Raw genomic sequence first — 16,195 nt, 5'->3', positions numbered from 1 at the left:
GGCTAAATGGGGATTCACTGGGGGGGTCGAGCACATTACAGGAATTAATACATCTCATTGTCCGAATTAAGTCCACATGTAGTGGCCCCTAATTTACAGATCCAAATAGCTTCCAATTGACGTAGACGGAGCTCTCTATTCCCATCTCGTCTGTCAAGAGGAACATGATCAATCGCATGGAATTTGAAATTGATCTTCGGTATTTCAGTTTCACACATATGGGCCCAAGAGCATTAGTTGTCATTTGTAGAGCAAGCCCTTCGATGTTCCTGAATGCGTACTCTTAACTGTCGAACTGTACTCCCTACATAGATCTTAGTACATGTACATAAATCCCATACGTTGATTGACAATTCAAAAAGTATTTAACTTCCTGTAAATAGCCACTGTTTTATGTGAAACGTGATATTTTGTTCAGGCCCAAATGACAGACATTGCAGTTACCGCATACAAAAAACCCTTTAGGGCATTTAAGCCATTTCTCAGGATTTCTTGTTCTGGTAGCCGTGTAGCTAGGGCAGAGTGCCTCCTTCAGTGTCTTAGATCTTTTGTAATGATGGAAAGCTTAGCATCAAGAAGTGATCCCACTCCTGGTGTCCCTTTCCGCATCTATTTGTTCTAAATGTTCCCAGGTATCACCATATACTACATTGTCATCTATTTTACATATTGTTCCCCTCCTATCAGGAGGCAAAATAAGCCCAAAGAACATATCAATATCTGGCAAGGTCATAGCGCAGGAGCTAATGGTTCCTTCCACCTCCTCATAGAAGGCGGCAGGATTTTTTCGGGGGTCGGGCAAATCCGCTTTAAGAGCCATCACATCAGCTCCACTCCAAGGAGTTTAAACCCAATTATGTATAAAATATCCCTCTGCATCATTTGAAGTTTTATCATTTGTTCCTGCTCCCATAGGAGGAACATACAGGGGTGCAGCTTCACACATAGGTTTTACATTAACTGTAGTACTACTGGGTGGGGCCTCTCCCACCGGAGCATCATCATTCTGTGCTTGATTGAACTACTTTCCTACCTCTGTTTTCTAGCTAATTCTTGCTCTTTTCATAAACTCAATGTTGCGTCTCATATTTTAACCCCTTGTTTAATCACATCAGATAGGTTAGAAAAAGGAAAAGTCACCTCCGTTAATAGTTTGTAATCAGTATTTATATCAGCTGGCTCTAGTTCCTGAGAAATTTGCCTATAATCAAATATTACCTCCCAAACAAATTTTTCTACAAAATAAAATTGCACTGCACTGTTCCACTGTTGGACCATAGTTACAATGAGCGATGCCGCGTGAGATGGACGAGCCTCCTCCCAGAAACCTCAAAGGGGCACTTGGAGTGGGAAATCTATACGAGGGTGGGGGTCGTTCTAATAGGATGCAATCATCCTGAGGCATATTAAGTATGGGATAAATAGGGAGTCTAATAGGATACTGGCCATTTACCTCTAATCGACGTTCCTTATCTTCTTTTTCTATCTTTTCCTTCTTTTCTCAATTTTTTAATTCTAGCGTTTTTTGATATATCTATTTTGTTCTTTTTCTGCTATAGCTTCTGCTCTTTTCACTCTTTCATACTTATTTCTCCCACATACATACACAAACAAACATATCCTGTCTACTTTTTCTTTCAAATAAACACTGCTCTCCATATTGAACCTTTTTAAAATCAAATGACCCATTCACTGGCCATTGTAGATCAGAATCTTTTTTTGTGTATTTTTTCCACAGTGGACCGTACTTTATGGAAGAAATACCATCTAAACTTTGTTTGGTTCTACCAGAACAGCAACACCACCTACGGAGTGTGCTGAGAATAGGCATGCTACAAAAATGTATGTAAAATATTACTACTTCAAAATATATAAAAAGGAGAAACATCTCCACATTACCTGCCTTCAATCTTTGCAAAGATTAAATAACAAATTCAAACAAAAAGGCCAGGCTGTGGAGTGCCGCTTTAGTGACCTTACCGAACAGAAGACTCCGACTCCCACCTGCTGATCTCTGGTCGACCTAATGGTCACTACAAAATAGCGCCAAAAAACAAATAGGAAGAACAAGTTTTAGGAATAGTTATCAGCAAACCAGGGCAGATTAAAACTACATAGTCAGCAAAGTGTGAGGGGGAGCAGGAGTACTTATGCCAGCAGTAAATGATTGACCGTTAACACATGTACTGGCAGCTATAACTCTCAGCACGTACATTGCATTTAGCGGAGTCAGGAAGTCAACTTAAATAGCACAGGCAGAAAAAGACAAAAGGATTACGAAGGAAACTTAAATAGACACCACAGCCAAAATGACTGCAGCTTATGCCAGGTAAAATATTACACGTTTTCCACATCCTCATGTTATGTACTTTGGTGAATTCAGTGACTTTCATTGTTTTACACGTTTGCACGCCGTAGGCAGCGATGTGTCTCGCTGTTCTGTTTCTTTACGTACAATACGTTTAAATTTTCTTTTTTATTAAACTCCCAAACCTGCTTAATAGATACAAAATGCTTATTAAACTGTAAGTACTCAAATGGCATTGTACAGTCAATTAATAATCTGACGCCGACGTTTATTAGCTAGCATTCTTAACTCTTTCAGTTCTGTTACTTTATTACAATATGTTTAGTTTGCTATACACACTTTAGGCTACAATGTGCTTTTTAATTATAAGTGGATTATGTTCATAAATCTGATTTCCTATTTACACTACACTGAATAATTCATCCATTAATCGTCTGACATTCAGACATTTACCATTAAACCAGACACCTCTCTGCTATCTTGCAGCACTCTTTTATTTAAACTGTAGGGTCCGTCCTTACCCCAGCGTTGCAGAGGGAAACGCCATGCCTCTCTTTTATTTTATGTAATAACTTTGGGATGACTCAGCTTCCCTGTAGCTGATGGGTTTAAAGCTGCTGGTTTCACATACACTTTTTATTCTACAACCCAGCTGCCCTTAAAGAGACTGTCTGTCTGAAGTGTTGGTGATATGTTCAGTTCATTTTGTAAAGGTGAACTACCTGCCTTGTTTCCTTTAATGTGCCATCCTTGCCTGCTTTCTCAGAACTTTATCTTCAAAGTATCCCATTCTCTTGCATGCCTGGAAAACTCGATCCACGCCCACTAAGTTATTCAGTTTCAGTTACGAGCAGCGGCGCGCACCGCTGCAGCTGATTTCACTTTTGCCGCTACTTGACCTTGCGCGCACCACTCGCGGGACGCTGCAGCGGATTCCACTTTTGCCGCCATGCGCCCGAACAATATGTTGCTGCTTGCTCACCGTGTCATACGTCCGTCAGATTCTTTTTATGCTGAAATGGAAGCCGGCAATTGGAACTGCACTGTAAGGAGAACAGAACCATTTCAGCATGGGCAAACTTGTTTCAATTATACCACCTCGAGAAAAATCACTTTTCATTTTGCCTTGCACTTTTCCCCCCTTTCAGGCTAAAGAGGCACACTTGCACTTAAATTCTAATGACCTGTAGAATAAGGCTATGCTTGTTGAGGAGCTGTGAAATTGTATTTTTGTGTTTTATATTGCAGGGCACAGAGCGCGTCCCCGTTCACCCCTTTGTAACTTGAATGAATAAATCCTTTTAATTGCTCCACAGAAAGGGGGGGTCACAACACCAGACAGATTGTTGAAATGGAATCCAACTGCTGCTAATGTTATTTGTATTAAAAATTAAAACCTCCCCGAAGAACGTTGTGTGAGTTGAAATCCACTGCTATTGCAGGTCATTAATTCTTTACATTCCGGAGTGTATTCTGTCACCTTTTGCGTTTCATGTGCGTGTTGGTGTGCTCCACCGAAGCACCCCGGCACGCTGAGGTAGAGCCCTGGAAGACCAGGATTTTACCCGATGTAGGCTTTGCCGTCACATCATTATTTCCGAAAAGATACAGGATCCTGTAGGTATATATTTCTACTCGTTCCAGACTTACTCACTGTAGTTTTTCTTATTCTTTTTTACATTGCCTACTGTTGGGGTGACCTTGAGAGAGAACCAGAAATCACATTTTTTTAACTCTTTATTGGCGCGCTTCAAAACATCAGCTCAATCATATTAGTGTTTACAAAGGTTTTGCCACTTGCGTTCTTGCAGAAATCATACATCTTGATATTAGTTTTCACAGCCTAGAATATTCATAGAATTCTCAAGATTCGTGGGTCCAGTCAGTACATTTCTAGATCAGACAGGTTCTTCCTTATTAACAAGTGAAAATTGGGAAGGCTTCACCACGCACCCCACACTTTATCAAATGTCCTCGGACATCCGCTGCTTTTACATGTCACTATTTCTGCTTCTGTAAGCTAGTCTAGATCCTAGCATCATTTCTCTATGGTTGGGCCCTCTGAGCTACCCCATCTTGGAGCTATATCGTTCGGTTACCACCAGGGCCGGACTGGGAACCGAAACCGGCCCTGGCTAAGTGCTCTGCCGGCCCCCCCTCCCCCCGGGGGCGGGGGGGGGGGGGTTGGGGGTGCGACCGCACTCACTCCCAGGGCCGGTTTTCGGCCGATTTTGTTACAGGGCCGTTTATGCAGCTATGGCCCTGTAACAAAAACGGCCCCCTGGGGCCCAAAACCGGCCCCCACCCATGCGGCCGACCGGGGGATTGCCCGGTGCCCGCAACGGCCAGTCCGGGCCTGGTTACCACTAAAGCAAAATCAACCTTTTTTTTTTTTCTTTTTTTTTTCTTACCATGTTCTAGTCAGGGCCACTGTAATTAGGAAGCAGGTGAGGTCCGAATTATGTTGCCGGGCTGACTAAATTATGTGCCAGGAAAAGGCAAATTATGCGACCTAATGCAGCACATTTTGTAATGGTACTTGTTACATTTTTTTTCACATTAATACTGTCTGGGCAAAGGTGGCACCTCATTAGTACCAATCTAACACCAAGACACAGTAAAAAGCAACAAAAAGATGACCAGACAGCCGTTGCATAGGGCTTTTCACTGTGTGGCAACACAGATAGCCACGATTTTAATAACTTTTGATCCGTTGGAGCTTAGGAAGAATTTTTGTAGTTAAAATCTGCAGGTTATGCCGCAGATCATAGATTTCGGCAAGTGTGGCAATTCCATGAGATGTGTAAATTGCAGTGGACACAGAATCTCATAATTACACTGGCCCTGCGTATACTCTCTAGACCATTCCATATCGCCATCAGTAGGAGACCATACACTCAGTGTGTCTCCTAATTTATGTATTGATTACTTTGTATCTGAAGTTCTGCATTGGAGGGAATAACCAAAGGAATGTGGTGAAAATATGCTTTTTCAGCACATCCCTTTGAATGTGTGTATAAGGTAGCCTACCCAAAACCCTGCATCTGAATCACCAATGGCGGAACAAGACCTCTCCACCTTCAGCGCTTCTCGAAACTCCCAGGCAACTTCCCATATCCTATACTTAACCACAGCCTTGACCTGACCTACTTGAGCTTATTAATCTAGTTACTTTGTTGTTTAAACATTCACTGAGTTGCCATACCTTGTTATCTCAATGTAATCATGCACTGATGTAAAGGCATCTGATACCCCCTGGTCCTGCTAATGCTATATAAATCTCTCTAAATAAATACATTGTATGTTCTGTGTATGATCGTCAGTTGGATGCATCAGTTGGATTAGCGAGAACCCTGCTAAGCTATTGGCATTGTAAAAAAACGTGCCTTTCATTTATGTTAAAAAACAAAAATAGCTCAAACACACATAAATGCGAGACCTATTGCATTGCAAATGCTTGTTCTAGTTGGTATAGGTGTGAGATGCCCTTTACGATCCATCTGTCGAATTTGAGACTTTTCCCCTTGTACTTGATGTTGCTATTAGACCATAGCGATTCTTATTTGGATCCTTTAATACTGATCTCCATTTTCTTGTCTAGTTTTAGAAGCGCTATTTTAGTGTTTCTCAAGATTAGGTTAGCCAAGTGCGGGTATGTGTTTGTCGTTAGAAGGGCTAGTGGGTTCAGGTTGTTCAGAATGGCTTTTACTACCTGTACCCACAACGGTGTGTATTCTGGCGTCTGGACAACCCATTGTGTACCCTGTTTGGCTAGGAAGGCTAGCTGGAAGAGCTTAAAATATGCTAGGTCCCCCTTGCGGCTTCGGCAGTCTAAATTTCTTAATGCTAATTCTCGCCTTCTTATCGCGCCAAAGGAATTTGGTGAACATTTTATCTACTTTCAGGTGGAAGTAGTCTGTTAGGAGAATTGGGAGCATGCCTGACAGTTTATCAAAGGCGTGATCATAATTTTGAAGGTTTCGATTCATCCCCACCATGGCATGAATTTTGGTGACCAGGCTTCTAATAGTTTCTTGACTTTTTCTAGTAGGAGTTTCTCATTGTGGCGTAGGGTGCTTATCAGGTCTTTGCCAAAGAATATTCCTAAGTATTTGATGTGACCTGTCTGCCAGGCTAGCCCCAACTCTCCAAGCATGTCTCTAGCGCAGTAGACGTTCAGTGGTTTGCATTCTGATTTTTCCTTAAGTTTGTATCCCGAAAGTTTGGAGTATTCCGCTATTGTGGCCATTAGCGCCTTTATTGAAGGCTTTGATTGTTGTATCATTATCAGAAATTTCATCCGCGTACGCACCCAGTTCAGCCCCATTAATATCGACCCCTTTTATGTTGTCATTAAGTTTTATGTCCTGAATGAGGGGTTCGAGAGCCAGCAGGAAGAGTGACAGTGAGAGCGGGCACCCCTGTCTGGTTCCTTGTTGGAGCTTAAATGGGTCAGAGTTTGTTCCATTTACCGTGATGCGAGCTGAGGGAGTCTGGTAGAGGGACATTGTCATCCCGATGTAGTCCTCCCCTAGGTTAAAGGTGTGCATACATTGTTCTAGGAAGGCCCAGGATACTTTATCGGAGGTCTTCTCCGATAAAGCTACTAATGGTGATGGTCTCGCGGAGACTTGTTCTAGTACATGGCAGAATAGTTGTGTATTGTCGCTAGACAAACGGTTTCGCATAAAACCTACTTGAGCGTTACTTATTAAATTGGGAAGAACTTTGTTCAGTCTGGCCGCCAGGATTTTGGCGTAGATTTTACAGTCCACATTGATGAGCGATATGGGTCTATAGTTTTTCGGTTGTTGTTGGTCTTTGCCTTCTTTTGGTATAACTAATATAGTTGCTTCTTTCATAGATTGTGGAACCCTCCCTGAGGTTGCTATCTGATTTAAAGACCTTTTTCATGGTTGTGGCTAGCTGGGATAGGAAGGTTTTATAGAAGTTGGCAGTGTAAGGACTTAACTGCCATTTCAATCTCTGTGCGGTTGATTTCCTGCCCTAGTCTTGCTGTGTCTGCTGGATCTAGCTTTGGGAGTCTGTCTGTCTAGGTATCTTGTGCATTCTTCCTTTTTGAGTATCTGGTCTGTTTTTTATAGTTCGGAGTAGAAGTCTTGGAATGTCCTGAGGATTTCTTTGTGCCTTGTGTGTGTTTTGTTGTTTGAGTCAGTTATTGATGAGATCGCTACTTGGTTACGTTTGTGCTTCAGGTATGAAGCCAAAAATGTCCCTGCTCTATTGGACTCGCAGAGTTAAGTGCTTTGCATTTGTTGAACCACAGTCCTGCTTTCGTTTATGATTTTATTCGTACTTGTGTTGTGTTAGGGTGTTTAGCAGTGCGTTGTAATTTTTGGTGTTAATGTGTTCGAGTTCTAGCTTTTTTTATCTCCTCTTCGAGTTGGGTTATCCTGAGGTTCACTTTTTTGTTTATTCTTGCCTTGATACGTATTATTTTGCCTCTGATCATTGCTTTTAGGCCCTCCCATAATGTGTTTTTACTAATCTCGGTTGCATCATTATGGGATATGTATTCCTCTATGGCTTCCTCAATTTTTTTTTTGTTGGTCTGGTCCGAGATGGTGTCTTTTTGAAGCGCCACCTTGTAGGGATTGCTTCATTCTGACAGCCAATTAGCTTTAGGTTGATGGCTGAGTCGTCAGAGACTAGCCTTGGTTCGATCGTGGACTCCTCAATCAAGTGTGTGTCTCCCTGAAATCAAAATATAGTCTATCCTTGTGTATGACTTGTGGGGGTTGGAGTAGTGTAGTCTCTAGTGTCTAGGTGTTGTAGTCTCCATGCGTCTTTGAGGTTGAATTTGGCACACATGTTCTGCAGTGCTACGTGAGAGTTGGTGGGGTGGTATTGGCAGGTGGGCTGTCTGTCTATTAAGTGATCTAGTGGGATGTTAAAGTCTCCTGCTACAATAGTGTGCTCATGCTGTGGTATTTTGTCTAGTGTGTCAGACACTTCGGCCCAGAATATAGGGTTGTCTGTGTTGGGGGCATCTATGTTTGCTACATGAAACTGTTCTTCCCCTCTAGAGAGGTTGGTTATAAATAATCTGCCCTCCTTGTTGTGCATGTGGGAGTCTATCGTGATCTTTGATCTCTTGGATACTAAGGTCAGGACCCTCCTTTTCTTTTTGTCTGCTGGAGAGCTCGCTAGCTGCGCAATCCAGTTGGCTCTGACTAGTTTGGCGTCTTCCTCGTCTAGTTTTGTTTCTTGTAGTATTATGTTGCGTTTGGACTTTGCTAGGTATTCCACTATCTTCCTACGTTTAATAGGGTGGTTTAAGCCCTTTACATTGAGGGATGTTATGTTTTATATAGCTCAACGTTCACCGGGTAGGTTTCTTGCTGCTCGAGAGCAGGGCGCTACAACAAAGATGTGAGTTAGTTGAGATAGGCGGACGTGAATAGCCAAGTTTTAAGGTGCTTCCTAAATTGAAGATGATTGTCAATGAGCCGTAAAGAGAGGGAAAGAGAATTCCAAAGTTGGGGAGCCAACGTTGAGAAGCACATCCCGCCATGTTTGATTCGTTTGAATCTTGGAGTGCTCAAAAGACGTTGGCAGGATGACCGACGGGGACGAGGGGGATTATACTTATTGATCTTGTTGGATTTGAACACCGGGCCGGTGTCAGACAGAGCTTTGTGTACGATGCAGCTTAATTTTAACACACTGCGTTGGCTCACAGGGAGCCAGTGGAGTTGTTCAGCAGGGGTTTGACATGATGGCGGGTGGGGACTTGGAAGATAAGCCTTGCTGCATGATCCTTGCTTATCATAATCCCCAGGCTCTTCGCTGTTGCTGCAGGAATAGGAGGAGAACCCAAGGAAATCGGCCAAAAATTGGAGTTCCATGGGCTGGCGCTCCCACCTGTCAGGATCAGCTCAGTTTTGTATGGATTTAATTTGAGTTGATTCGAGTTCATCCAGTTGCTAATGTAAGTCATTGTGTCATGCAAAAAGGATTCAGATGAGCCGGTGGAATGTAAATTGAAAATCAATTGCAGATCGTCTGTGTAATTAAATACCAAGACATTCATCTCCCGCAACGCGGTGATCAGAAGCTGCATATAAAGGTTGAACAGGAGGGGAGACAAGGAAGAGCCCTGTGGAACTCCACAGGAGAGTCTTCCCTTCGTAGAGCGGTAATGGCCCAGGCGGACAGATTGAAACCTGTCTGACGGGAACGACTGGATCCATTTCAATGTTAGACCTCCAACACCTGCCTTACAGACACGGTCGACCAAGATGTTGTGGTCGACCGTGTCAAATGCCGCCGATAAATCGAGGAGGATTAGAGCCTGAGAGGTGTTTTGATCTGCTCCTCTGAGAAGTTTATCCACAACTGACAGAATGACTGTTTCGGTCGAATGAGCAGGTCGAAAACCGGCCTGGTTGGAGTCTAGGTGAGAAGAAACTTCTACAAAAGAACTCAGACAGCCTGCTACATGGGCCTGCAAGATCTTGCTAAGGTAGGGTAGAAGGGAAATTGGACGGTAATTACTCATGACCTGAGGGTTTGCGCCAGGTTTCTTCAAGATAGCAAGAATCTCTGCCACCTTGAAGGATTCTGGTACCAGTCCGCTACTGAGTGAAGAGGTGAGAAAGGATAAAGGGGGATCCGGACAGGCCGTGAAAGCCTCGCGCAGAATGTGAGGAGGACCACTATCAAGGGGAGAGCCTGACTTGACTTTAATCATTAAATCAAAAAAAGCGTCCAAAGTAATAAAAGAAAATTGGTTAAGAACCACAGGGGTTTGACAAATCAAACTAGGTGTAGTGGAGATATTGGGTTGAAGAATGCTCGCTTTTATTGCAGTAATTTTATCGAAGAAGCAGTGGTTTAATGAGTCGCAGAGCTGCTGAGATTGCTCCGGCTGTGCCGTCACTCTTTCCGGTCCTGTGAGTTCCTCTACAATAGAGAAGATTTCTTTTGATTTGTTGGCTGAGTTTGTTATTTTTGCGAAGAAGTACTCCGTTTTACATAAAAGAATTGAAGATTTATAGTCTCTAAGGAGAAGAAGGTACATTGGTTTGAGTGCAGGATTGTAATGTGTTCTCCATTTCCGTTCAGCTTGTCGAAGTTTTAATTTAGCTTCTTTAAGCTCTGGGGAAATCCACTTTTGGTCATCATGAGTCTGCGCGATTTAATATATTTTTGAGGGGCCACTGAGTCGCATGCATTACCTAGCCATATAGGGAGGTTAGAAGACTGGCTAGAGGTGGAGCAGACTTGGGTCTGAGGGGCAGTATTAGCTCTAATGGTGTGAAATTTCACAATGTTTGCTCGACTCCAATTCCTGGCTAACAGGCCGCCAGGCTTGGAGGTAACAACAGCGGTGGTATCCGGAATCGTGAACATGATCAAATAGTGGTCAGACCACATGCAGGGAATGATTGTTATAGAAGAGATAGTTAAATTCTGGGTCCATACTTGGTCTAAGATATGTCCTTTATTGTGCGTGGCTGTATGTATGTGCGGAGTACAATTTAGGCTCGTTATGGTGTCCGTGAATTCACGGGATTTGGGGTCTTCCTTGCTGTTCTCAGGCCAATAATTAAAGTCACCGACTATCAGCACCCTAGTGTGGTTGATCACGAGTCACCAGTAAGCAGAGTTGCTCCAAGGTCCGCCTCAGAGTGTTATCTATCTTGTAGTCACCTTGGAGGTGCTCTAGTTGATCGGGGGAGTAAGTTAGTGCTCAGGCATAGTAACGGCCCCCTTGCCCGGGGCTGCCGCGGACGGGTGCGATGACCAACACTTCCGGTTAAATGGGGGAGGGACTGCCAACCACTAGACCGTTCACTCGCAACCCGCCGGAAGTGAGGGAAAGATAGAGCGGTCAGGAAAAGCAAGACCGTCCCTCCACAACAAACGATCGAGCTCGCGGTGGACCGGGGAGGTGGAAAGATAATTCCCAGAAGCGAGAAAAGTTATCTTGAGGTCTGCAGTCAGAGTTTTATTATTAGACATCTGTTTTACAGTGGGCGGTGGTTCTCTGTGCCGAACAATCAGGATTCTGCGCTGCTGCTTGTATTGCCCCCTTTAAATCTGGTTCGGGTCGCCTGCTCTAGTAATTTGCCACGTGCATTTGTGTACAAGGTGTGGAAAGAAGGAAAGGATAGAAATTAAAGAGAATAGATACGGGATATTTACTGGTGCTGCTCCCCCCCTCCATTTTTCCCCCTCTACCCCCCCTCTTCCTTCCCCCTCTTATCCCAACCTTCACTAGATTGCGGAAGGTGCGACGGCAGGATCGCCATTCCGCCTTCCGGAGCGTCGTTCTCTCGAACAGTCAGTTTGTATACTCCACTTTCTTTTGTAGCTTTGGTGTGTTCGTTATTATGTATGGCCCAACCAAAGTAAAATGATACGCTGTAATTTCTGGGTATTCCTTTTGTCTCCTTCGATCTTCCCCTCCGCATTAGCGCTCTAGCCCGCTGGCTCTCTGGTAGCGTCACCCTAGAGCGTGAGGTAGCTGTTGCTGTTTTTAAAGGGTTTTTATTACTGTTGTGTGCATCGTCTCTGTGAGGTAGGGGTGTTGTATAGGCTTTGGTATCTCATTGATTGATTGAGTTTTATTCACATGACTGCCCTCTCGGTGTTAGGGTCCGGCGAGGGGCCTCTCTTTGCTGAGCCATGAAGTGAGGTGTCCATGGCTTGTGTTGCTGGTCCCTCTTGGTAGCAGTTCAGCTCCATAAAGGGCACCACTTTGGGCCTTTGCACGATAAATGTCAAGTGCCGGTGAGAGGGCGGTTGGGTATATGATTGTTTTAAAAATCTTAATACTGATTTAGATCTTTGGCAAAATATTAAAGAGCTCTTCCTCAAGTGGTATTCCCAACTAAGCGTCTTATTTATGCCTAAATAATCAAAACTTTTTACCCATTCCAATGGTTCGTGTAGAATCTTAACCTCTAATATACCGCCCCGTAATTTTCCAAACACCATAAATTTGGTTTTAGAGATGTTCAGTTCCAGTTTCCTCTCTTTGCAAAAGCACATACATTTATCCAGTAGTACCTGTAAACCCTTGGGAGTTGTAGATGGGGACTTTTGTATCGTCCATCGAGGGGGGGCATCATTCTTGCAACCCATTAAACAACTAACCACATCATTGATAAACAGGGAAAACGGTGTGGGGGCGAGAACACACCCTTGGCGCACCCCACGTTTAATCTGAATCCTCTCTGTCAATTCCCTGTTTTCCGCCCACATAATCTGGGCGTAGTTATTCTTGTGCAGTCTGGCAATCATAGACACCAAGTATTCCGGAGCTCCTTGGTCAAGCATGGTCTTCCATAGTAAATTGCGCGGAACCAATTCAAATGTGGCCCGCAGGTCCACAAATGCTACATAGAGCCGCTAAGTAGCATGTACTTCCACGTCCGCAGGGAAAACCTGAAGGCATGGTCGCATGTGCTAATCTTAGCACCGGAAACCTGCTTGGGCAGGGGGCAATACCATATTAGCATCCATCCATTCTTGGAGTTTGTCTAAAACCTGCCTGACAAAAATCTTCTGAAGATTATCGATTAGATTAATAGGTCTATAATTGGAGGAGATAGCAGGATCCCCCTTTTTAAAGATAGTTATCACCTTTGCTCCCTTTCAAGTTTCAGGGATATCCCCACAAGCCAGTATACAGTTGGACAGAAGATTTATGTATGGTCCCCATATCATTGGTTCGGATTTATACAAGTCCCCCCAGTATCAGATCAGGTCCTGGAGCTTTGCCTGCTTTTAATTTACTGATTGCAGACATAGTGTCCTCTAGGCTAAAAACCAATGAAGGATTATTTGTGGTCTTGTCAAAGGCAGTGTTAACTACAGTTGGGGTAGCCTGGTCAGTATGTAACTCCCTAGTGGCCACATCATCGGAATATAAGCGTGAAAAATGTTCCACCCAAACTTCCTGTTGGATATGATAGTTAGTAGGAGTAGGGTTTTCCGCATTACCCTTGGATACAATAAGCAAGAAAATACGGCTATCTCTAGCTTGGGCTGCTAGGACCAAATTGCGCCAATTTGTGTCTGCGTATTTGCGCTTTGCTATCACAGTTCTTTTAAAGTTTTATTTGATCCTCCAAAGATGCTAGAAGATTTCCTTCTGCGAGACAGGTGGGCGAAGTCTTGACTGTGCGAAAATTTAAATGTACCCATTTGTCCATTGGATTCTTTAATAGCAACGTCATATAGACTTAATCTGGTGATCTGCCAAGGAATTTGCTATTATTAAAAATGCAAAAGAAAATTGAGCTTACTGAAATGTCCTTCTTACCAACGATATCTGGTTTCAGGACAACAATTGGGTGTATGATTTAAAGGCCGATATTGCTATTGACCAAATGCCTCTATGTTGGCTTCTATTTTAAATAAGTTGGTAATCAAATATTTGGTGTTGCTGATATTTTCTTAAATCCACCCCTACCCTCCCTCAGGAAATGACCCTATGCGCTTTAGACTGATAATGATAACTTCCTTTTAACATACTCTGCATGCCCACCTTTTTTATTTAGATGAATACACTGATATTTAGTCTCCGCAACCCATTCCTGAAGTAAATGTTCGAGGCATGTGGGCTGCTGAATTCATATCTGTGCATAGATCGCCGCCTAGTGTTGGGTCCGGATGATTGCACATTGTTGTCCTGGAAGAGTCTTCGAAGTATCACGAGATAGGTGGCTCCTCCCCTGGACTTCAGTGCGCATGGGCATCCGCTCCATCCTCAGATTGTTTTTTTCCGCCATTGGGTTCGGATGTTACTATCTTAGCTCAAGTTAGGAAAACTTTCTATAAAGCCAAAAGGCTTTCGATAGCGTCAGTATCGTTTCGTTCGGTATCGGTGCCTTTGCTTAGAGGACATCGAGGACTCAACAGGTTTTTTCTTTCCACACTCTACCCGATCTTAGATCTGAAATGGAAAGAAGTCCATTCAAGCGGTGCCCCCTTTGCAATGCAAAATACCCGCACATCGATGTCCACCCGGTGTGCAACAAGTGCCTGTCCCCAGACCATAACGAAGACAACTGTATGGCCTGTGCCCGGTTCAGGTCGAAGAAAACCCTCAAGATTCGACGCGCGACTCGACTGGAGTCGAAGAAGTCAGCGCCTGTTCCCGTGAACATCTTCGGGACCGAAGACGAGGAGGTCGTTTATCTGGAGGATCAGGAACACTGCTCCGATCCGGCTTAGGGCCATGACTCCGAGTATGACGCCGAAGACGAGGAGGTACAAGACGAAGATGAGAACGTCGTCGATAAGGTAGACGACGTGGAGGCCCTTGGAAGATAGCTCAGGCGAAGAGCTAGGCCAACCCGGCCGCACAGAAGCCGAAGATGATGCACTCAGTAAGGCTCAGGTCGAGGGATCGCCACTAGGCCTTACCCAAGATCCACAATCTCGTTCTACAGCCCCGCATAAAGGCCCGGCTTCGAACATTTCTAAAGAGCCTGCGGTTTCGAAACCGCCATCGGTCGATACAAAGAAATCGAAACCGACAGCATCTTTGCAGAAACCGAAACCGAAAGTGCTTGTGTATCATCTGCTCCAGGGCCACAAACCCCTCGGAGCCAAAGAAAACTAAAATGGCCGTCGATGCTGGAAAACTAAAGAAGGTCGTCGAGCCAATGGTTGGGGCGCCGAAGGCCAAGGTCAAGGCCGTCGAGCCATCGAAGCCGACGCCGAAGGGTGTAGATTTGCACAAAAGGCCCGCACCGAAAGACTGGATCGATCCTCGGTCGAGGCCTACGGACAAGTCGAAGACTAGCTCCAAGGACCCTGTCGAGTCGACAAAACCCAGTCCGTTCATAGCCAAAGAAGTGTCGGAGTCGCTCCAACGCATCAAGGAGAAGGGTACATCGGTCGGACCGAAGAAGGCCCCGACGCCGAAGCTTGTCGGACAAGTTCAGACCGCGTCAACACCTATCAAGTTTGGGTTACCACCCTCGGTACGTCAGATGTTTGAGCTGAAAAAATCTATTGGCGCAGCTACACATGTGTCGACGGAAATGGAGGCTACGGAAGAGCCTGAAGACCAAGAGCCGAGACAATTCTTCGACTCGGACACTGGGAGACTGTCCATATACAAACGAAAGTTAATGCTAGAGACTCCCATGGAATCATATAAGATTCCCTTGAAGAAAAAAAGACTTTCTACAACTTCTCCAGCTCTTGTGGAACCCTTCCATCACTATGGACAGGAACCTCAATTTTTCCCCAACATACTCAGATGTTGAGACAGGGGATAATGACAATGAGGATGACCTCTATCATGTGGACACTGATCCGAATGATCAAGACCAACAATGTACGGACCCTGCTGACTCAAGGGATTCACAGACTCTCCCGGACACTCATGTGTACTGTGTGAAAACGTCTCCTACTGAGGACACGACTGCTTTTAACGCCCTTATTGAGAGGGCAGCCAGTAATCATGACGTCTAGCTACATGCTGACCCTGTGGACGAATACTTTCTAGTCGATACTTTTTCAACTTCAGAAAGGGAAGTCAAAACCCTACCCATGCTCAAAGGGGTCCTCAAGCATGCTGCTGACATTTTTAAAGATACCACTAGGGCCAGGGTGTTAAACCCAAGGATTGTGAAGAAATATCGGCCGGCCCCTGTGGACCCTCCTTATATAAAGGGACAGTTTCCATTGGATTCATTGGTTGTTTCTAATGCACGTAAGAGAGTGAACTCCCAGACTACAGGTGATGCTCCTCCTCCGGACAAAGAGTCGAAGGTTATGGAAACTTCAGGGAAAAGAGTAGCTGCGCAGGACACTCAGGCTCTCTTGGCCAAATATGACGGGGCACATTCTGACATCCTTGAGACACTATTACAACATCTACCTGATCAGTACACGGAG

General features: G+C 44.4%; 1 protein-coding gene across 2 annotated transcripts in view; it reads left to right on the top strand.

Moving 5' to 3' along the window:
* The window catches only part of LSM5 (LSM5 homolog, U6 small nuclear RNA and mRNA degradation associated), an 80,489-nt gene that overhangs the window by 20,816 nt on the left and 43,478 nt on the right, over positions 1-16,195 (top strand). Inside the window, exon 4 of one of the 2 annotated variants that reach the window (XM_086966824.1) lies at positions 1,739-1,842. The exons of the other annotated variant lie outside the window; for it this stretch is intronic. Within the exon in view, the coding sequence (XP_086822950.1) occupies positions 1,739-1,842 (104 nt within the window). The remainder of the gene's footprint in view (positions 1-1,738; positions 1,843-16,195) is intronic. 2 annotated transcript variants of the gene reach the window in all.

The sequence above is a fragment of the Lissotriton vulgaris genome, chromosome 4_1 (genome assembly GCF_964263255.1).
Source record: "Lissotriton vulgaris chromosome 4_1, aLisVul1.2, whole genome shotgun sequence".
Lineage (NCBI taxonomy): Eukaryota > Metazoa > Chordata > Amphibia > Caudata > Salamandridae > Lissotriton > Lissotriton vulgaris.
The sequence above is the reverse complement of the archived record's forward strand: the minus strand, read 5'-3'. Positions and strand labels throughout refer to the sequence as shown.